At 42.1% G+C, this 22,457-nt stretch overlaps 2 protein-coding genes across 2 annotated transcripts in view; both read left to right on the top strand.

The window, feature by feature from the left end:
* mgat4a (alpha-1,3-mannosyl-glycoprotein 4-beta-N-acetylglucosaminyltransferase A) overlaps positions 1–17,893 on the top strand; it is a 36,837-nt gene extending 18,944 nt beyond the window's left edge. The window contains exons 4-16 of the mRNA XM_080753107.1: positions 5,120–5,253; positions 5,965–6,011; positions 6,247–6,360; positions 8,056–8,131; positions 8,672–8,786; positions 9,612–9,742; positions 9,835–9,942; positions 10,494–10,568; positions 11,862–11,980; positions 13,988–14,066; positions 14,314–14,374; positions 14,713–14,825; positions 14,960–17,893. Of these exons, the coding sequence (XP_080609233.1) occupies positions 5,120–5,253; positions 5,965–6,011; positions 6,247–6,360; positions 8,056–8,131; positions 8,672–8,786; positions 9,612–9,742; positions 9,835–9,942; positions 10,494–10,568; positions 11,862–11,980; positions 13,988–14,066; positions 14,314–14,374; positions 14,713–14,825; positions 14,960–14,986 (1,199 nt within the window). The 3' untranslated portion in view covers positions 14,987–17,893. The remainder of the gene's footprint in view (positions 1–5,119; positions 5,254–5,964; positions 6,012–6,246; positions 6,361–8,055; positions 8,132–8,671; positions 8,787–9,611; positions 9,743–9,834; positions 9,943–10,493; positions 10,569–11,861; positions 11,981–13,987; positions 14,067–14,313; positions 14,375–14,712; positions 14,826–14,959) is intronic.
* A 2,044-nt stretch (positions 17,894–19,937) lies between these two features.
* coa5 (cytochrome C oxidase assembly factor 5) lies at positions 19,938–21,905 on the top strand. The gene is made up of 3 exons (XM_080753279.1): positions 19,938–20,163; positions 20,854–20,937; positions 21,645–21,905. The coding sequence occupies exons 1-3, from the start codon at positions 20,062–20,064 to the stop codon at positions 21,684–21,686; spliced, it is 228 nt and encodes a 75-aa protein (XP_080609405.1). The 5' UTR covers positions 19,938–20,061; the 3' UTR covers positions 21,687–21,905.
* The last annotated feature ends 552 nt before the right edge of the window (positions 21,906–22,457 follow it).

Genomic DNA, 22,457 nt, shown 5'->3' on the forward strand with positions numbered 1-22,457 from the left:
CAGTTTATCTCCAGACTGTGGAGTTGGCTGAACTGCCCAGAGACCCAACAAACAGATGGTCTTCTAGACATGCTTGATAAACCATTGCCGACTTTAGCCTTAAGGCCTTGAAATTACACCTTCATTCTCTATAGCCGGGGAGCCACAGGCCCAAAAGCTCAAAGAATAGGATGTTACCTGTGATGTCATGACATACTTTTAATTTTTGTTTTTTCTATTAATTTGGTCATCAAGGTCCACAGAATGAGAGGCCTGCTCTGCCGGAAATCCTGCGAAAAAAAGTTATGGCCATTTGTATATTCACTCCATCGACTTCAATATAAAGGAAAGAAACACACCAAAAAAAATATGCTTTAAGTAGCATGTGAGGGGTCAAACTAGGGATTCTTGATGATTCTGAATCCATTGCAAGCATTTGTTTTGCATGAAAAACATTCCTTGGGCTAGAAAACGGACCAAAATAACGGTGAAAAGTGATGACTCATCACTTTTCACAGGTTTGAGAGGCTGAAATCTAGCCCAGGGAATGTTTTTCATGCAAAACAAATGCTTGCAATGGATTCAGAATCATGAAGAACCCTTAGTTTGACCCCTCACATGCTACTTTTTTTGGTGTGTTTTTTTCCAGTATAGTGAAGTCAATGGGAAACTTTTTTTCGCAGGATTTCCGGCAGAGCAGGCCTCTCATTCTGTGTACCTTATTGACCAAATTAATAGGACAAACAAAAATTTGGAGTATGTCATGACATCACAGGTCCTCTCTCATTTTGGCCCAGTGGCTCCCCGGCTACTATGTCCATTCTCTCACTCTCTCTCTCTCGCACTCTCTCTCTCGCACTCTCTTGTTATCATGCTCAAATCTTTCTTCTACTCTCTGCCTGGTTTCTCTGCAGGTCTAAGCATATCTGACATTGAGATATTTATAGTAGTGCAAATTAGGACATCATCCCACTTACATTGGATTGAGTTAAGGATGGTGGGTAAAAACAGTGCACTGTGGCAGAGAGAAAGATTACCAGACTGCATCAGACTGTCCTCGGGCCATGACATTATCAACCGATAATAATCAATACAAGCCTCATGTCTGAGTGTTTCTCAACTTCTCTCCCTCGACCCTGTGTAGCCCTTTTGCCTGCTTTCGTGGTATTTGCTGTACATCTTTAGAGAAGGACTTGTAAGATTTGCATACAAGTTTCAGAAGAATTGTGGAGCTCAATGCCGAAAAACATGTCAGTCCATACATCGTCATCACAAAGTCTAATATTACTCTTACTTCTTCTTCTGACTTCCCTAAACAATAAACCGCAAACATCCAGTCCTTGTATTAAAGAGGTGGTGCCACAGTTTCGTACATTTTCTATTTGTATATGTCTATGGAGTTGACATTACTCCAATTGACCCCCAGGTGTGGTTATAGGGTGAAGATTTGTCTTCCCTGTGTATTTTTGGTTATTCCTGAAAGCTGAAAGACTGGGCCTCAAAAGGCCCAGTCGAAAAACACAGATTAAATTACATCATATAATCAACCCCTCCCTTTTACCATTCACCCAACACTGTGGGTGTGGCTAACTTCAGCTGGGTCACCACCCACCTGACAACCAGGCATACTCAATGAGCAGGTAGGTGTGGCCACATAAACTAATTTTAACACTTTCTGTACCCTTTTTTTGAAAAAAATCCTCCTCCTAGTATAATCATAACTAGAAGAAGTGCTCTTCCGAGCACAGGTCTCCACCAGGCCACGCGTCCTGGTGGTGCTATAATAGGCAAATGTAAAAATGGTGGCATGTGTTCTTCACCAATATTAGACCTTTCATGGCGCCACCATGAGGCTGATTTGAACATTTTGTAGTGTAATTTCTTCCTTGGCCTTTTGCGAATGTGCGTGCACAATTTCATTACAATTGCACGCTGTGTTTGATTTGAGGCATTTTGTTTGAAACAGATCAATCCTGCAAAGTTTGGAGGCCAATCTTAGCCAATCAGGATGGAATATTTAATATGGGACAGATCCATCTTGATCATATGACTGTAGAGATACTGTGTACTGATTTGTGTTAATTGTGGGTAAAATCTGAAGGAGTAATATCCAAAAATGTGTCTTACATAAGTCGGCCTCCTGGTGGCGCTATAAAAGGCTGATGTGAAAAATGCAAGGAAAGGGTTTTTCCTTGGCCTATAGGGAGTGCACTTACAAAGTTTGAAACTGATCGGTGGAGTTATAGGTAAAACCACAAATTGGCCTGTTATAGCGCTGTTATAGTGGCATTTTTTCCTCTGCCTAGTGGGAACGTGTGTGCGCGATTTCATGTTAACACATCTGGTGCCAACCCCGAGTTTCCCGAGTTTGTATTGATACCAACGCTGTGCCAACCCCGAGTTTCCCGAGTTTTAGCCGTTTTTGATTTATTTATTTTTTTCAAAATTCTTTTTTTCAAAAAAAATTTTTGGACCTCCAGAAATGTGTTAGGCATGATCGCGATCGCGAAATTGCATGTTTAACCCCCATACCAACCCATTCTTTCAAACATGGCAGCCATGTTTGTTTACATCTGAAGAAAACATAATGGCCCATAAATCATGAATGCCTGAACGGATTTCCAAGCGGATTTTTTTGTTTGAAAGCTGTGAACAGCATCTACACACGTGGTGCATCATCTAGGCATGGGCGTGCACTTTTTACACAATTGCACAATTACATGGAAGTCTATGGTAACCATGGCAACGCGAGACATTGAAGAGAAAAAATCATTGCAACATAAGTGTTAATTGCACTCTGCGTTTGTGATTTGAGGCATTTTGTCCAATCTCAGCCAATCAGGATGGAATATGGACAATCAGACATATCTGTGTCGATCATATGACTGTAGAGATAGAGATACTGTCTACCAATTTGAGTGATTTTTGGACAAAATCTGTAGGTGTACTGGCCAAAGGGTAGTTTTGCACAAATTGGCCTCCCGGTGAACAGGCCCATGTGAAAAATGTGGGGTAGAGGTTCTGAATTGGCATCCAGGGAGTGTGTGTGCTCATTTTGGCAGCGACCGGGCCAACGGTGCCGGAGATTAGCTGGTTACAAACTTGGAGGACGGACGCACGCACGGACGGACAGGGGCAAAAACATACTCTCCCCCTGCCTTCGGGTGGTGGAGACAATAACTGATCGTCATGTTTTAGGGGGGGAAACAATCATGGCACTGCATCTTTAAAAAATCACAACCAGTGTGAATGAGCGGTGCCTTTATATACATGCTCAAAACATCCCACAAAGCTGGGCCAATGAAAAGCTGGACGGACCACATACACACAAGCCAGATGTAGGAGAGGTTAGCGCCGCTAAAAAATAGGACCTTTTGTGTGGGTTGAGCAAGGAGGATCACATTTCAATTTTGTTGTTGTTTTGTTATGTGGACAATTTTGGACCACACATAACGGTACACTATTGCCATGCCCTCTCCCATTTCTTTGTTTGCGATGTGAAATCAGTCCCTTTCACCTGTCTGTCTGAGAAGTTCAAGTTCAAACAGAGAATTGTAGATTGTTGTTTTTCCCCTCTCTTTCCTTGAATGACATGAAAGGCTGGGCAGCTGAAAGGGCAGACCGATAAAGCGAGTTGGGGAGGAGGGGTTAGTCTGAGAGAGTGTCCTCCTCCTCCTCGCATGCGTTCTCACTCACTCACCGTCTCCCCCCCTCCCTTATTCTGTCACTCTCTGTCTCTTTCCCTTCCTCCCACACTCGCCTTTCATCCTCGACCTACTTTCTCGCGGTGGTGGTGGGTGTTGCTCTGCGGTGCGGGGCCCTCGCAGTACCAAGCAACATAGAGCAAAAAAAAAAGGGGGACAGATTCTCCACGCTGCATGGATCACTCTGGAGAATTGCATCCCTTTCTCTCATGATCCACTCTCTCTCACCACTCCACCCCCCTCCCACACACAAGTTTGTTTTGTGCTTTTTTTGGAGGCCCCCCATCGTCTCAGATCAACCCATTGTGTGCTGCTGCTCTACATATTTTCCCCCTTTTAACCCTGTACACACACACACACACACACACACACACACACACACACACACACACACACACACACACACACACACACACACACACACACACACACACACACACGAGCACATACATGGAGATCTGCACACAAAAACAAGCATGCACTCACAGTTTGCACAAAAGAGCTTCATTTTCCCCCTTTTAACCCTGTACACACACACACTAACCCTAACCCTAACCCTAACCCAGTTTGCACAAAAGAGCTTTACTTTACTACCACGAAGTATGAACAATTTATTACAAAGTGTACATACATTATATTATTAGACCTTAGTATTTAAATACGTGAACTATTTGGACATGCGTAGAAGTAAGAACACTAGATAAGAGGGAAATGCAGTGAAGTAATCTAACGCTTTCATCTTTCTCCTGTTTTTGCTGTCCAGCCAGAGGAGAACAGAGCGATTCAGTGTCAGATAAACTCCCTCAGTAACTTATTTATCTTCCCTCTTGTTGTTCACACCCCAGTGTATGGCCGCTTGACTCTCTCACTCATCCATTCTCTCTTACTCTTTTTCTCTCCCGCTCTCCTCACACACTCTCTCTCCCATTCTTCCCCGTGAAAGTGCCGCTTGTCTCCTAGTGGGTCAAATGGAGTGATATGTCTTGGGGCAGTCCAGGGGGGCTGTGTGACACCAGCAGCTCTTTCCCTGGCTAATTGTTGTCTCTCTCGTTCACATTGTCCTCAGTTGAACTTGAACCCATGCTCCTTAGTGTCAGCAGTGTATCACTATCAGTTGGGTATTTTTAATCTGAACCAGAACCTATTGACCCCTCTCTCTCTTACTCTTGCACGCACGCACGCACACACACACACACACACACACACACACACACACACACACTACAAATCTCATATTTTCACGGGTGGATATAGTCATCTAATATAATATAGTCATGTTGCTGCTAATAATGCCAGTAAAACATACATTTTTAATTCACCGGCCAACGCTTGGCCTCAAACAGGAAGCAGGGTATCTTATAAGGAGGTAGTTGGATGATCTCTGTGACCACCGGTGCTTGTTCTCACCCTGCTCCTTCCTCCCCTTCATTCCTCAGTCTCCATGGTGATGGGAATCCCCACGGTGAAGCGGAAGGTGAAGTCATATCTGTCTGAGACGCTGCGCTCGCTCATCGACAAGCTGTCCCCTGAGGAGAAACTTGACTGTGTTATTATCATTTTTGTAGGAGAGGTGGGTTGATGCATTCACATGCAATACATGTCAAATCTGTTATATCTTCGGGGACATGGTACTGGCACAGTCGGTAGCGCTGTCGCCTCACAGCTAGAAGGTCCTGGGTTTGATTCCCGCCGGGGACGCTGTGGGCGCTGGGGGCGTGTTCTCTCCTCCGCGTCATCAGTGCCCACACCCTAGGTGGGGTTGGCGAGTTTTGCATGTTCTCCCCGTGTCTCCTATGGTAGATACCCTCACAAAAACATGCTGTAATCCTGGTCTCTATAATGCCTCCCCCTGGCCAGCCGGGGCACCTGATGGAGGGGAAAGGAACTGGTTAGAATAACGTGTTCCTTCCACGCGCTACGTCCAACCGGGGAAGCTCCCTGCTGTCAGGTGATAAGAAGCGGCCTGCTCACTCCTCATGCACTGAAGGAAGCATGAGCTCAGTTCGGGGCCCTCCCCAGGTTGGCAGAGGGAAAGCAGAGCCCAGGATTACAGCTTAGGCAATTTGGCACTGGGTGAAAAAGGGGTTACAAAATCGTGAGATAAAAATGATAGATAAAAAAACACTGTTGTATCTTCGCAAACAAATGTATCATCATACTAATAGCTCTGTGTGTGTGTGTGTGTGTGTGTGTGTGTGTGTGTGTGTGTGTGTGTGTGTGTGTGTGTGTGTGTGTGCGTGTGCGCGTGTGCGCGCGTGCGTCTGTGCTCTTATCTCTGCAGACTGACGTAGAATATGTTCACAGTGTGGTGGCCGGTCTAGAGAAAGAGTGAGTCACTTCCTGGCAGTCTGACACACAAAACACACAAACAAATGAAACAAAAACTATTTCCTATCCTTTTTATAACGTGACCGATTCCTGTCTCTGCCCCTCCGGCTTACAGAGTCGAAACAAAAGAGCCCAAATGTCACCTTTTGGGTTCCAGAGCGATGTGCATGTACTGTGTTCCTCCGTTGATGTCACCTCCATCCTTTCTCCCACCTACCCACCCTTTCTTCTCCAGGTTCTCTATAGAGTTGAGCTCCGGTCTGCTGGAGGTGATCTCTCCACCGGCCACCTACTACCCTGACCTCACCAACCTCAAAGAGACGTTTGGAGACACCAGAGAGAGAGTCAGGTGAGAAGTTACACGGGGCCGGACACAATCCAGGTTGTCTGGCACCTCTTTATGTACTGGAGCTGAGCCATGGACAGGAGAGCCACCAGGGATAGGAAGTCATTATTGAAAAAGAAGTGTGTGTGTGCGTGCGTGGTGTGTGTGTGTGTGTGTGTGTGTGTGTGTGTGTGTGTGTGTGTGTGTGTGTGTGTGTGTGTGTGTGTGTGTGTGTGTGTGTGTGTGTGTGTGTGTGTGTGTGTGTGTGTGTGTGTGTGTGTGTGTGTGTGGTGTGGAGGGGGGGCAGATGAGATGGAGGAGGGCTAAGTAAAGGCGGTTGCAAAACAGAGGAAGCATGAGTCAGGAGGGAAGAGGGAGGTAGTGATGGAGAGAGAGCTTAGGCCGCCTGAGTGCTTAGTATTCCACAGGCGTTTAACAAAGTCAGCTCAAGGGCATCCACATTACCTCTTGCTCTCTCCCTCCCTCCCTCTCACCCTCCCCCCCTCTCTTCCTCCCTTCCTTCCTCCCTCTCTCTCTCTCTCTCTCTCTCTCTCTCTCTCTCTCTCTCTCTCTCTGTATTGTATTGCTCTCCATGTCTTTCTGACTCTTTATCTCTCTGCCTATCTCTCTCTGTAGCTCTCTCGGCCTTTCTCCTCTGTGGTTATCTTCTGTTTAGCATCGGCCAACAACCGGCCTCATTAGAAATCTGTTTATCCTGCAGTTTGTGTCGGCCACTGATAATGGTATCAGGGCCCAGAAGCCTGCATGCAGTGTGTTTCTGTGTGGGTGTGTGCATGAGAGAACTGGCACTGCTGAGGATAAACAGTTATTACATTGTGTTCAAGCATTATTTGTATTATTATTTTTTTCCTTTCATGTAATATAAAAACAAATCCAACCATCCAAATACAAAATGAATAGTGTGTGTGTGTGTGTGTGTGTGTGTGTGTGTGTGTGTGTGTGTGTGTGTGTGTGTGTGTGTGTGTGTGTGTGTGTGTGTGTGTGTGTGTGTGTGTGTGTGTGTGTGTGTGTGTGTGTGTGTGTGTGTGTGTGTGTGTGTGCGTGCGCGTGCATGTGTGCCCATTCACTCACTTAATGATAATTACATTCTCACACTACTGAAACTGCAGCACCACCCAACCACCTGGCTCTGTGTGTGTTTGTGCACAGGTCGGGCACACACACACACACACACACACACACACACACTCACACACACAATTGTGCATAGCACTTGTCTGAATGTTTCATGCTGTGTCAGAAAGACTAGGTGACTAGGATGTGTGTGTGTGTGTGTGTGTGTGTGTGTGTGTGTGTGCGTGTGTGTGTGTGTGCGTGCGTGCGCGCTATGCCAGGTTTCACACCTGCCCCCTGTTAGCACCACACACACCTGTGCCCCTCTACCATTAGCCATGAGTCCCACTGCAGTGGGAACTGATTATTGAGATGGAATGTAGGTTTTAATGTAGTGATATGCTTTCACAGAATATTTACAACATGTTATTTGTTATCATTAATTATTAGTAATGCCTGTATAATAACTAAAGTGGGTAATTGCAAATAATCAAACACTACATCGCATTACTGTATTATTTTAAAAGCAGGAAAAGAGAGATATTACAATGTCAAAAATACCAGACGATATCTACAGTAGTCTCGATCATATCGATATTATATTGGTCTATTGCCCAACCTTAGTGTGATCTCTGCTTCATTTAGATGGCGGACCAAACAGAACCTGGACTATTCCTTCCTCATGATGTATGCAGTCAGCAAAGGAGTATATTACGTCCAGGTAGGTCCCTGGAAAATTGGAATACATTATAGAATGTTTTCCCATTGCAATCTTTGCAGGTCTGGGGGACAGAGTGCGCATCATGACAGCTTGTTACCACTGGTGCACACTGTCCGTACCAATTTAGAGTTCTGCTCAGTACTTCAAGAGATAATTTCTAAATTGCCCATTGTACTGTACTGTACATATGTTGGTGGTGTTGCAAAGTCTTCCATTAGAGCTGGGGAGTTGTGACTACTTCTCAGAGCATAGCCAATTTCACTCACTCTCAGGCTAATCCTCTTAAGCCTCAACAGTGCTCATCTGTCTTTTTGGCTCATCTCAGCTCTCAATTTGCCTCTGTTTATACGGCTTACCAGTTATAGAGTTTAAAAGCCAAACTATAAGGAACACTAGTCTGTATATTGGTCCAGTTATGGGTACCATCCTTCTCTGTAGTCTTATGTGTCCCCACAACTCCCCAGACTCCCCACCCCCGAAATTCTACTTATCCCTAGACCCATTGATTTGATGCATTTGCTTCATACTCTTCATATACAGTTGGAGGATGATATTGTGGCCAAGCCCAACTACTTTGCGACTATGAAGAACTTTGCCCTGCAGCTGTCCTCTGAGGACTGGATGATCTTGGAGTTCTCTCAGCTGGGCTTCATTGGTACGTCATCAGCTCCAGATTTACCTACTTTTGATAAAAATGTTTTGTTGGTCCTGCAGAAACAAACGTTGCTCTATAATACAGTATGTTGCAATCGACAGCAGTCATTCTCGGGGGAGGCGGGGGGGTATATTTTCGTTATCTTGCGTACGAGGCAAAGCAAATCAAATCTGTTTGAATATTTCAAGAATGTGTTGATTTCGACTAAAATATCCACCAGTCTTTCTATCCACACAAGCCTTCTGCTGGATACTCCTATTGAATCCTATTTCACTTACAGTATTTACAGCAGAGTAGCTTGAGTTGTACATGCTTTCCATGGTTTTGATAAGCTTTCGACTAATTATTCAGTGATTAACCATTTACTGCCCAGTTTACTGCCATGATTTTCTTACCTTTTAACTCATTGACTGCCTAAGCCCGAGTTTCCCGATGTCTTTGTGTGCCAGGCCCGAGTTTCCCGAGCTATTAATCAATTCGATTTGATTAAAAACAATCCAAAATTAGATCGGCGATCCGCAGAGTGCCCCAAAGATAGTGCTTTAGGTTTGGGACCGGAAGCGGAAACTAATATACATTTTTGGGGGCGGAACAACACGTTTTTCTGTGGCCACTTTCTTCCGCGTTAACTTTCTTGTTACACAACACTGCTGCTATCGCAGCAACACTAGCATGGATTAAGATGAGGTCTTTTGTAATCGCGAAAGGACCATCGTGCACCATCGTGCATGATGGACACGCATGCGCCCACGTTAATGAGCTCCAGTGCAGGATCAATGAACCTGCTCCAAACCCTCCTTTTTATTCCCCCTTGTGGTCCTATAGGAAAGATGTTTCAAGCTCCGGACCTCAACCTCATAGTCGAGTTCATCTTCATGTTCTATAAGGAGAAGCCGATTGACTGGTTGCTGGACCACATTCTTTGGGTGAAAGTCTGCAATCCCGAGAAAGATGCCGTACGTATGCATATTCTTTGAGTCCCAGGGGTTGGTGTTTATTTGGTTCTCTTGATGTATTGCATCATTCTACTGTTCCCTTCATTATACAGAAGCACTGTGAGCGTCAGAAGTCCAGCTTACGCGTGCGTTTCAGGCCCTCGCTGTTTCAGCACGTGGGACTCCATTCCTCTCTCGCTGGAAAGATCCAAAAGCTCACTGTGAGTCTCACCCAGTCGACTGTGTCCGTTATTGTATGCTTTAACTATAGAAAAATAGCAGATATACAAGCTCACGCTGCAAGCTTGTAGATCTGCTATTTTTGAGAAATCGTATTTTATTTTAATTTTTTTGCAAATCTTTTAATAACTGTAACTCAAATATTTGCTTCTGGGGTATCTCCGATGCATAATATTTCGAGATAGGAGTCGGCCGGCCAAATACATACAATTCTAGGGGTCCTTGACATCAAAACGTTTGAGAACCACTGACATAGAAACATGCGTTTTTCAAAAACCTTAGAAGGATTTAGAAAACATTTATAGAATCGGGTCAAAAAATATTCAAAGAGCTCGCAGTGCGGCACTCAGTGAGCTTGTATATCTGCTATTTTTTAATAGTTTAAGCATAAAATAATGCGTTCCAAGCCTTAAAGGGGTTTCTAACCTCCTTTGAACCTGCTTGTTTCAACGTTTTGAGTCACATTTGAGCGGGCTTATTTCATTTGGGTTTTGTCGCTTTGGACATTGACTTCCTTTTATCCTTTGTTCAGGACAAAGACTTCCTGAAACCGCTGCTCCACAAGATCCATGTCAACCCGCCGGCTGAAGTGTCCACCTCAATGAAGGTATTGCCTCAGGAAATACAGCACATACTTTATGGAAGCAGCTTCAGGTTTTTTTGCGTTTGATTGATTCATTGAATACTTTATTAACAATTTGCAAAAAGTACAGATGTACAGTTATACAATAATGCCAAAAGGATAACACAAAATGTCCTGAGGGCTTGTTTCCATTGTGGTCCTGTGTATTCAATTCATCAATACATACAAAGAGGGTAAAGGCCTGTCCATATTCTCTCCGACCACCAAACCTTTCGTCAGAAAGGTCCGACTTTCCGACGTGCAGCTTTCCGAACTCAACCACACTAACAGAATCCCTTTTATGACCATATATGGAGATCCCTGATGTCATCAATATTAAGCCCATATTTAACAGGATTTCATATGGGAATGCCCATGGAGCCCATATCTGGTGGCTGGTTCTACAGACAGGGATCTCCATGTATGGGCATAAAAGGGATTGTATGTATGTCAGATGTCATAGACGTCATAGGACTTTCACATAACGAATAACTGGGTAAGCATGTTTGGGGTCTCACAGCATATCTCCATATACAGCACATGGCTCTCCATATATGGGTAACTGGTCCGATATACATCGCTGGCCAGATGGCCAAGCCTTAGGCGTCTTACTAGTAATAATCAAGTTTATTAATCAGCCATAAGAAGAAATGAAACAAAAGTGGGATAAACTAAAAAGATGCAATTCTGGGAAATTGCAGCCGTGTCACGAGGAATCTGCTGGGTAAAGTATTGCGTCTTACCATTTGTCCCTTTCATGCCCATATATGGATATCTCTGTATCTGTCAGTCCTTGTACTTTTTGAGCGGTGCTAACCACTCCGTGCTTGTCACTTTTTTGCCCAACGGCACATCTGTATGGAGATCCCTGATGTCATCAATATTAAGCCCATAGCTTGGAAAACTGTGCCAGTCCCATGTGGTCGATGACGTCGGACATCTATGATGCCAGTCATCTCCATATTTGGGAAAAGTTACATTTTTGTGTTTTCCCATTCAAGTCAATGGAGAAAATTAATTCACGAATAAATTAATATAAAGCAAACAGCAAAATGCAAGCAGACGAGTCCTGATGAAGCCGATCCATTTGACATATGGCCCAAGTTTTTGCCACCAAAACTGTGGGAGGAGTAGCACGGCAAAATAAAGATTATCCGGAAAGATGGATGGAAAGAATAAAGTCGGACAAGTACTATAGTCTGGTTGCCCTGTTATAATATACTGTAATCCGTGATAATTGATAATAGACAAGTAAAAAAATGATGTTTACCATTGCAGGTGTACCAAGGCCACACGCTGGAGAAGACTTACCTAGGTGAAGATTTCTTCTGGGCCATCACTCCTACAGCAACTGACTACGTTCTCTTAAAATTTGACAGACCTGTTAGCATAGAGAGGTGAGTGTGTAGGAAGCAGTATGTTGGTATGCTCATTGCGAATGTGCACTCACGCATATTATTTGTGTAATATGAGAATGGGAGGCCTCACCAAACAAATGTTAATGCATGCGCAGTCGTGCACGCACGCACACACACACAAGCTGCACAGTCCTCTCTTCTCTCCATCGTTCTCTCCTCTCGCTGATTCAGGGTCAGCTTCAGCGTGCGTGTCTCTGGGGATCAGGGTGGGCTAATGAGAGAGTTCTAAAATAGGCCCTCTCAGAGCAGCCTCCTACTCGCTGCAGTGTCAGAAGGAAGACAGCGAAGATATAAAAAAAGGGGAGCTCATAGCAGAGGATTCATGAAAAGCTGGCTGTATATATAAGCGAGGTGCAGCATAAGAGGAGACACTGTTAACCATTTTTATCTGGCATCCCTATTTTAGGTACGTCATTTTAAGCAAAAGATTTAAATATTTGATTCAAGTAAATTTACCCCCATTGATTCCGGATGGGGACCCGTTTCGAAACGGGTCCCCATCCGGAGCGAATGGGGGTAAATGTATTGTTATCAAATTTTTGTCTTAGGAATGCGACAAAAAACAAAAAATATTATTGAACTCTAGTCTCCATGGCATGAGTAATCAATAGAAAAAAAAACATTTTGGGGGTGAACTACTCCTTTAAGTGGTTAGCATTAGGTCAAATGGAGAAGTGCTTTGGAAAGTTGCTCATGAACAAGAGCAGTTAATAAAAGACAGACGCTGAGAGTCTTCTAACTCTTTTGGGTTCACTCATTCTGTCGCTTAGGAATTCACTATCTGCTAGCTGCTCCAGTTTCTGACCTCAAGTGTTTGTGTATGGCCTCAAATACCACTGGCAGAGTCATACAATGTAGATACAGATTAGAGACAATATCTCATCAGCCGTTAAGGGCCATTTATAGTTACGTATGGTTGATTTTGTGTACGTTTTTGGGTGAGACAGTACGTACGGTACATACATCGACATGCATAGTTCCTCTATGCGTTATTTACGTGCCGACCAGCTCTCCGCTCCAATTCTGCTCCTGTTGGGGCCGCGCGCTACATGGAGGGGGTCTTCTGCACAGCACACACGTGTAAACCATAGCATTTTTAGCCAAAATATGTAAAACCACAGAATTTCTTGACCCGACGACCGACGTGATGTTTTGTAACAATCTCTGGACTGGTTCTATAGCTGCTGTCTGTCGGCAACATTATCGCGGTAAATGCAACTCCGCGAGGGTACAGATTTAACCACCCGGACTGAGTAATAATAACAATACACAGTGCACTGCACCCATCTCGCTTTTGGAGGAGAGGCGGTGTGAGTGTGTGCGCGCGTGTTTGTGTGTATGTATTCTCATGCCAATACAGCCGTTTGAGCCTGTGAGGAGTGAGACGTCTTCTTCACCAGTGGTTGCAATGACGTTCCTTTTTTACAGTTTCTTGCTAAATTATATTTCTTGTTGGGACACATAGTTTCAGAACCGCTGTTATAAGTAATTGTCCTCACTACTGCCACGGTTGACAAAAGTTCGCTACGGGTAGTTCAAGCGTACATACGTTTTTATCGGTTTTAATCAGTCGGGTTGAGTGTTGTCCGTAAGGTTACGGAGACAGACAATTACGTCCGGACCTACGTAGCAACCGGATTAAATCACTCTCCCCCTCCGTTTCTTGTGTATTCCTGCGGTCCTTATGTATTACTATGCATGGTACTTTAGCAAACCAATCTTTCTTATTTTCTTCCTGGCTTTCTTTTGGGGCTATTTCTTTTCTATTACCCTGTTTTTCTTTTCTTATATGTGTCTCTTTCCATAAGCAAAAGAATGAACATATAATTTGACAATGCTAACAGATCGTTAAAGTTGGTCAACTGCACTCCCATTTGTCTATACTGCATGTGGTCTTTTACATGCAGGCCAAAGAGTGACGATACATATTCATGTGATTTCCACTGGACGTGAATATGAGGTTGAGTTGTGTAATGTGCTTGGCAGGTTCCTGTTCCGCAGTGGGAACCAAGAGCACCCAGGGGACAGGATAGAGAACACCACTGTGGAAATTCTTCCCTTCTCGGTGAGGAAACCCAACTAAGTGAATTCAGTGCCCTAGGGCCGGGGTGCACCAAACGTTGTGTCTGATTGGACAAGTTTAGACCCCCGCCCCCTTCCCATCTCTCATATTGACTGACTATTGACAAGATCGAGAGCATGACTTACTGTAGTCCTTGCAGTGCCAGAGGCAAGGCATTCTTGTACACATGCCATGCTCCATTATACAGTATTCACAGCTGTTTGTCTCTATCTTTGTGCATTCTTTTTAGGAGGCTGGGCTGCAGACCAAAGAGAAATACAAGCGAACTGAGGACCGATTTTACAGAATCGGTGGGTAAACCCAACACAATCTTTAGATCATTCATGATTATATTCACACAGCTTGAGATCCCATAAAATGCTCACACACTCTAAATCGGTAGATCAGATTTCACACTCGTATTAGTTCTGCCTCTCATGTTGAAATGTGGTGTACAAAACAGCTTGTCTTCTGTTTCCATTGCAACCTTTCCTCATGTTGTTTTGTTTTTTTCCACCTCATTTTTGTGTTTTTGTCTTGTCTTTTCTCGCTGCTTCATTTTTAGATTATTTTATTTAATATTGGGACAGATCATTTTTGTGACCTTGACAGACACTCGGTGTCCTATTGTGTGTATGCGTGTGCACAGGTCAGTTTGAGAAGGGTGTGGCAGAAGGGGCAGTAGATCCCGCCTTCAATCCTGTGGTTGCGCTGCGGCTCTCCGTCCTCAAAGACTCGGCTGTGTGGGCCATCCTCAGCGAGGTAAGCCAATCACGCGCTGCACCAGGAACCTGGTCTCCAGTCATGCTGACCACCAATGTGGTCCTAGTCACATGTTACAGTACGTCCTTGTTACATCCAGTAATGCAGGTGTGTGCTCTGCTTCCTCCCTTTAGATCCACATAAAGAGGATAGCGGGATAACCAGCTGTGGGGGGTCCACATCAATCATGGCACCCTAGGGGACTTAAAATCTCCTAGAATGCTAACGCAGGCCTTCTGGTGCCTAGCAACCAGAAGTGACATCATTACAGCCCACCAGAGTATTTTTTTTTCTCTCTCATCCCCGGCTATGGTGTTTCTGTCCATCCAACTGTACCCTCTTATTTCGTTTTTCCTATCGTTCTCCTTTTCCTGCTGCTCCCATTTGTGCTTCCAATTCATTTGTGTGAATGTGACTACTACTGTACAGAGAACAACAGCAAGGTGTCATGAAGAAATAGGTTCCCAATCTGGCTGTGTGTGTTGCTCAGTGGCTTTGGACACAATCAAGAGACACTTGGATGAATGGGGACAATTTATCACATGTGAGGAGAGCCAGGCCACGCTGCCCTGACTGCTGCTCTATGCTGCCACCTCTGGGAAAGCTTTGGCGTTGCACGTGTGCCACTGCAAAGCTCCTTGATGATGGAGAAAGTTGTCATCACTAATGGCCAGTTGCTTTCTGTTCTTTACATTGCTGTACGAGCGTTGGCTAAACAGCAGTGACAACTTTGACAAACAAAATGATGCTGTTCATTCCCATGGCACACTTGTCCATGAAGAGTATAATATCCCTGATGTCTTGAAGACCAGATGTAGAATTAGCCTACAGTACAACACAAAATAGATCCCAGGTTTCTGTGTAATGATCCTACCCTATTAAGAAACTTACAAATACAAGAAAACCACATCTATCTCACTTCCTGTCTGACAGGGTGTTGTGCTTATGACCTCAATGTCCATTTATAGTAAACCAATCAGACATTGCCTTGAGCATCATTCACCTGAAGGGATATATTGTTATATTGATATATTATTACAACTATGACGATCTATGAAGGTGATTTAATTTATTTGAGATACATTTTTAATTTGTACAAGAGGTAAGAAAAATATATTTTTTATTCTATGGAGAGATGTTTATGCTAGTGAAGTGTCTGTTTTTTTTGTATGTAGCTGTTTTTCCTCCCCAAAAAAACTGCCTTTATCCTGTCTTTGTTTTTTCTCCATTTCATTTTTCACTTTACAGCTACTTGGCCACTGTGTTGTCTGGTGGTTCAAATAGCTCAGTTCTAACTGCTGTACCAGTTTTCTGTCCCCCTGCCCCCCTGTCCCCCAGCCAAACATGGTAACTAAGAATGCATTGTCATACACAAAAGCTAAATGGTCGCAGTTGCAACTTAAGTTGATCAGTCCGTTTTGGAAATTTGTAAAATGAAATATGTGCCTTACATCCAGGTCCTTTGGAATTGCCTTGGGCAGCATTGTTTGCAATCATTTCCCTCCCTCTTTTGCCTTCACACCCACACCCACGGCCTGAGTGCAATGATGATCACTGGTAATACTCATTCTGATTATGTCTGGTGGGGACAGAAACTAGCTGTGTGTCATTCTGATGTAGAACACTCGACACCAAGAGGTGTTTTAGTTTAACCTTCTGTCAGGACACAGGAGGGTTATTGTATGTATAACATTACCTACTGAAACCGCATGGTTTGCACTGATTGTTTTTTCTTCTTGTGTCTTTTTTTTTGTATCTTCTCATGCACATTATGCTAGTTTTATTTTACATTGGTGGTCCAGTCAACGTTGTGGTTATGATTGGACTCATTTTGACTACTTTACTTTGTTGTGCCAACATGTGCCATTTCATTGTAGACTTGTAGTCTGTAGGTTGACATATTTTACCGGGAAAGTCCTGGGGCAGCCTCAATGAGTGTAAATATATGAAAAAGCAATGAACATTGTCCAGTTGTTTCTTTCTCATGCCTCACGCCATAATTTTATCAAACTGTTTTATGTGAATACATGTTTGTTATACAGCCATGTTTGGAGAAGAACTTTTTTGTTTTGTTTTGTGAATTAGTTCATATGTTGGTGGTTTGTGCAGGGGTCTAGAAGAGGAAGTGCCTTGAGGGTCAACATTTATCAGAGGGGTTGATTAGAAATGTGCAAAATGTATCAAGCAAGTTCTCATCATTTGTGCTAGTTTATAAACATTTATATTTTATATCCAATTCTGATTTGCTCGAAAGCTGGCCCCTCTACCCCCTGATCAAATCATCAATGCTTCAGTTGTATTAATTAATGTGAAGTGGCTCCCTCTCTTAATCCTCTCAGCTTTGACTAGTTTTGACTAGTTTTGTCTGTTGGCATCACTGCTTACTAGAGAAGAAGAGATGAAACCACTAATGTTATGGGTGGACTTGGTTGTTTTGAAAGGGGAATAAGCTTTCTGTACAAAAAAGTAGTTTGCACCTTGTCCTGCTTTCTTGCAGAGACAGTGAAGGACTAGGAGAATGTTTGTAAAAAGCAATATAAATGGATGTGTAGTGGGCTCCCTGAGACCCTAGCCCCTTTCGTTCCTGTATTTATCTTTTTTATATTTTGAAGTCGGTAAATACAGTCACTTGCTCGTCCGTTGGGTCTCTGATACGCAACGCTACCACTGTCTGGTCTCGGACGAATACAGTGTCGCTCAGATGTTGAGATTCTTTAAAGATACCCAGAACTGCACTAGGAGACCGCGGAAACGTGTGTGAATCGGCGCTGTATTCATCCGAGATCAGACAGTGGTAGCGTTGCGTATCAGAGAGACCCAACGGACGAGTAAGGGACTGTATTTACCGACTTCAAAATATAAAAAAGGTAAATACAGGAACGAAAGGGGCTACCTGAGACCCATAAGTGTGGAATCTGTGGATAAAAGATTGGAGACAAAAACACCCTTGCCTTACAACCCTCAGTCCCTCACGCCCATAAATTCATGTGCCTTCATCACGTACATGTGTATGTCTGCCGTTCTGATTTTTGACATGTTTTCATGGACACCTTTGAAATAAATTAAGTTGATAAAATCATGCCCAATTTATGTTATGTCTTGTTCCTATCACTAGATCGCTTCACCACCACTTCATCAGATAATTTAATAAATTGATTGTGAAATACAAAGGAGGAAAATACTGTGGTATTTTGCTATGGGTTTTAGGGCGTGTTCACACCAGGGTCCTTTGGTCCACTTAAAAAGGACCATGGTCCTCTTTCTCCTTAGGTCCGGCTTGTGGACCATAGTCCGGACCAAACAACTTATCTATAGCTATCTTCTAGCTGTGAACATAATTATACCTATGAATATGAATTAATTATTAATGTTTTTTTTTTTTTATATGGTTAGGTTTAAGTAATATAACTGACAGTTTAATAAAACTGACTTGCATTTTGCATTCACTTGTCCACAAAAAAAACTAAAGAAAACTGTAAAAGATTCACTAATGGTGAAAGAAAAAAACGAAAAGCACAAATATGTTTGCCGACTTTAAAGGGATATTCCACTTTCAACAGGGAGCAGTGGAAGGGCCTCTCTCCACATACACATTACACACCCATTGTAACTTCAAACTCCATTTTAACCATGATAGATTCATTAAAAACACCCATTATTTTTTTCTGGTGACTCATACTGCCCTCCTAATACGTGAGCAGGCCGTGTTTTTTCGACAACTTTTTTCATTTATTTTTTATAATTATTTGGGAAAATGGAAAAAATGAAATACAAAAGAATAATTATTAAAAATAAATGAAAAAAGTTATCGAAAAAACACAGCCTGCTCACATATTAGGAGGGTAGTATGAGTCACCAGAAAAAATAATGGGTGTTTTTAATTAATCTATCATGGTTAAAATTAAGTTTGAAGTTACAATTGGTGTGTGTGGGGAGAGGCCCTGGGCCTGGAGGGCCTGGTAACATTTACATCAAATATCTAAATATTCAATCAAGCTAATTAAAAACTGTTCAGGGTATTCATAAAAGCCTGATAGGATGATAAAATTACCAAAAGTTTTTTTGAAAGTGAAATATCCCTTTAATAAGCTAATAAGTAGCCTACATAGGCCTAATTATCAGACTTAATTTTATCCTTCAATTTCCTATGCCCCAAAATGACTAGTAGCAACATATTAGTTAGTCGAATGTTTAACCCATTCAGGCCGGGAACACATTTTGCTGTTTGGGAGGGGCTTACAGTACATGTACACAGTATGTAGCAACATATTTGTTTTGTAGGCTCATTTCTGATTTAGCCCTATTCTATAGGTTAGGCCTAAATGGGGATGTTCTATTCATGCATACTTTACTTTATTTAAAAACAATGGGGGGAAAGCATAGAGTTATAATAGTGCTGGAAATTAAGTCAATTTTTTGGAAGAATCGTTCGGTTTGTGATACAACAAGCACCAAATTTTGCTCTGGACCAACTTTTCCCAAAAAGCACGTTAGCCACTCTTTTTCTTTTTTAAAGGGTTGGGGTCCCATTGACATTCTATATAGGCTACAGTCAAATAATAACAAAAACATAAATCTGTTTTAAGTAGCATGTGAGGGGTCAAACTAGGGGTTCTTCATGATCCTGAATCCAATGCAAGCATTTGTTTTGCACAAAAAACATTCCTTGGGCTAAAAACGGCCCCCACACTACTGTGAAAAGTGATGACTCATCACTAAACCATAGTTTCGTGGGGCCTTTTTTAGCCCAAGGAATGTTTTTTGTGCAAAACAAATGCATTGGATTCAGGATCATGAAAAACCCCTAGTTTGACCCCTCACATGCTACTTAAAACAGATTATTTTTCTTTGTATTATTTTACTGTAAAATTAAAGTCAATGGGACCCCAACCCTTTTTAAATAAATTGAGTGGCTAACGTGCTTTTTGGGAAAAGTAGGTCCAGAGGAAACTCTGTGCAAAATTTGGTGCTTGTATCACAAAGTGAACGATTGTTTTACTAATTTCCTGGAAGAAAAAAAAGTGAAAGTTACCCAAAAAACTACAGGTAATCCCAGCGTGCATTGCATTCAGTTCTTGTTCTTGTACTTCCGCAATCCCATCATGCCCTACACGAAACAAACATGGTGGCTCATCTCTGTCATAATAACATCTCTGTTTGTAGTTGGCTACACTACTAATAATATTTCCCGCAATTGATATTTCCAATAACATTCATATAAATAAATGTGAACACGATGCCGAAATACTACGAGGACAAAGAGGAAGACACCAGGGCGTGTGCGGGTGTTCGAGAGGACTTCAGGGCATGTCTCCTTCAACATGACTGTGTCCTAAAGGTAACAGCAGAGCAACGTTAAGACTAGAGGGACTGGGTCTCTTGTCTAAAAGAACCAATGGTGGAAAAAGTACTCACATTTTTACTCAATTAAAAGTTCGCAATGTAGAAATACTCTGTCAAGAAATCAAAATGTACCTGAGTATAAGTACAAAAGTATTGTTATTAAAAAAAAAAGTACATAGGGATTAATGTATGTAAATCTACAGAGTAACTAGTAACTAATTTTATTATTTATTTTATTTAAAGTAAAAGTACAATATTTGCCTCTGAGATGTGGTGGAGTAGTAGTAAAAGTACAGACAATTGAAAATACTCAAGTAAAGTAAATACCTCAAAATTGTAAGTACAGTACTTAACTAAATGTACTTAGTTATTTTTACACCACTTGAAGAAGGACTGGGTCTCTTGCCAAAAAGAACAGATCTATAGTTTGATTGTTCTCTCTGGCTTACTTGAGTATGTAATGAGTAGGCAACTTTCCAATGAATTAACCTAATTTTCTTATTGACAACAACTCATATTTGAACATGAAGTCAACCTATATTAAAAGTATTTCAACCTTCCAAAGCCATAATTAATTCAAACTGACAATATGGGTAAAATTTGATTTCTTACGTACTTAAGATGACAACCATCCAAGTCGGGAAATGTAACCCGATGCAATGTTTTATTAATCTCATTTTGCCAGGAGGGGAAACTGCCAAGTGAGTGTTTGAAGGAAGGCCATTGCAAAGCCCTGCAGACCTCGTTCTTTGAGTGCAAGAGGTCAATGGTAAGTCAATAGTTGTTACTTATTTAGCCTACATTATTGTGATGCAGTCACTACGAGTAAATACCGGCCCATGAAATGTATAGGCTGGTGGGAAAGTCTGAGGTTACAAATTGGGCAAGTCAGTGATTTACATAGTGATTATGATAGTAACTTTAACATTTTTCTTGCTTTATGTTGTTTATGTGGAAACTTTGCCTTCAAGTTTTGTGAAACATGAAATTGGCAATAAAACAGGGAAGTGAAAGTCCTGGAAATTTGTTGAGACTGCTATATAAAAGAGGTGACATTTGTTTCTGTATCAAGACAATGGAAATTATGGAATCTTTATAACTGATGATCACCAATTAGGCTCAGTTAAAGCTGTAGTCAACAGTGGAATGTCCTTGAGCAGTAATGCTATGTAATAATGTTCCTTTTCTGAGTGCTGTTAAAGGATGTTGTTTTAGCAGTCCTATAATCCTCCTTGTCTCTTGCAGAAAGAACCTACATATTACCTTGATATTCACTGGGTATTGAAATGTACTTGAATGAATAAGCAGAGCTTAAGGAATGTCAGTATAAGTTGTATATCATTTCAGTTTTACTATGCGATGCAGATAAGGAATGTCAGTATAAGTTGCATATCATTTCAGTTTTACTATGAGATGTAGATATAATTTGACTCATGCTGTAATTGACCTACTGTATTTTTCACATCTTGTTTACAGCTGGACACAAGGTCGAGGTTTCGAGGAAGGAAAGATTATTGATGTACGATATGGGACTTTGTGAACGCAAAGACAGTCAATGGACTGACTGAGCTCTGGACTGATAAAATGTAAATAAATTAATTTAACCTATAGTGGACTTGTAATATGTAGTACAAAAAACACATGTATTTGTCCCATTATTTGTGAAGGGACATCAAGGCTCCCCAGTTTCTCTGGATGAGAAACATGTTGGAATGATTGCAAAGGAAAATATATTTTCATCTGTTATGGATGACTGGGAAATAATAAAAGAAACATAATATCTTGGGAAACTTCGAATAGATTTGTTATGGTTCTGTTATGTACAATATGTTATTTCTGACAATGTATACTTTACTTCAACACACAACACGATAGTTATACACAGATAAGAGGGGAGTTTGTGTCATAGAGCCTAGACGTACTCTTGGTTCTATAACCTTAAGCTAGTCAGGACATTTAAGGCCAAGGGTGAATAGCATCTTCACGTAATGTTTGTCACACGACGATTCTTAACAGTGTACCACACATGATACCAAGACAGTAAAAGGCAACAGTGAAAATAACTGATTCCACCCCTGACTGTCTGGATGTAAATAGCTTAACTAATTTAACGATAACTTAACTAATTTAACATAGTGGACTGTTAAGACAGTGGACTGTTATGACCACAGTTTGTACAGCCTCAACGTAAAGACGTGCATTTGTTCCATCATTTGCCAGAAACTGTAGTATCTGACCAGTGAACGGACATCAAGTTTCTCAGGATGATTCCATGCTACCAATGAGCAA

The sequence above is a fragment of the Nannobrachium achirus genome, assembly GCF_963921795.1.
Source record: "Nannobrachium achirus genome assembly, chromosome: 22".
In the NCBI taxonomy this organism is placed as follows: Eukaryota; Metazoa; Chordata; class Actinopteri; order Myctophiformes; family Myctophidae; genus Nannobrachium; species Nannobrachium achirus.

Bases quoted from the DNA above. Each gene is read 5' to 3' on its own strand.
- coa5 (XM_080753279.1), top strand. From the start codon at position 20,062: ATGCCGAAATACTACGAGGACAAAGAGGAAGACACCAGGGCGTGTGCG. The intron at 20,164-20,853 runs GTAACAGCAGAG...TCATTTTGCCAG, and splicing joins AACATGACTGTGTCCTAAAG to GAGGGGAAACTGCCAAGTGA. The intron at 20,938-21,644 runs GTAAGTCAATAG...TCTTGTTTACAG, and splicing joins TTGAGTGCAAGAGGTCAATG to CTGGACACAAGGTCGAGGTT.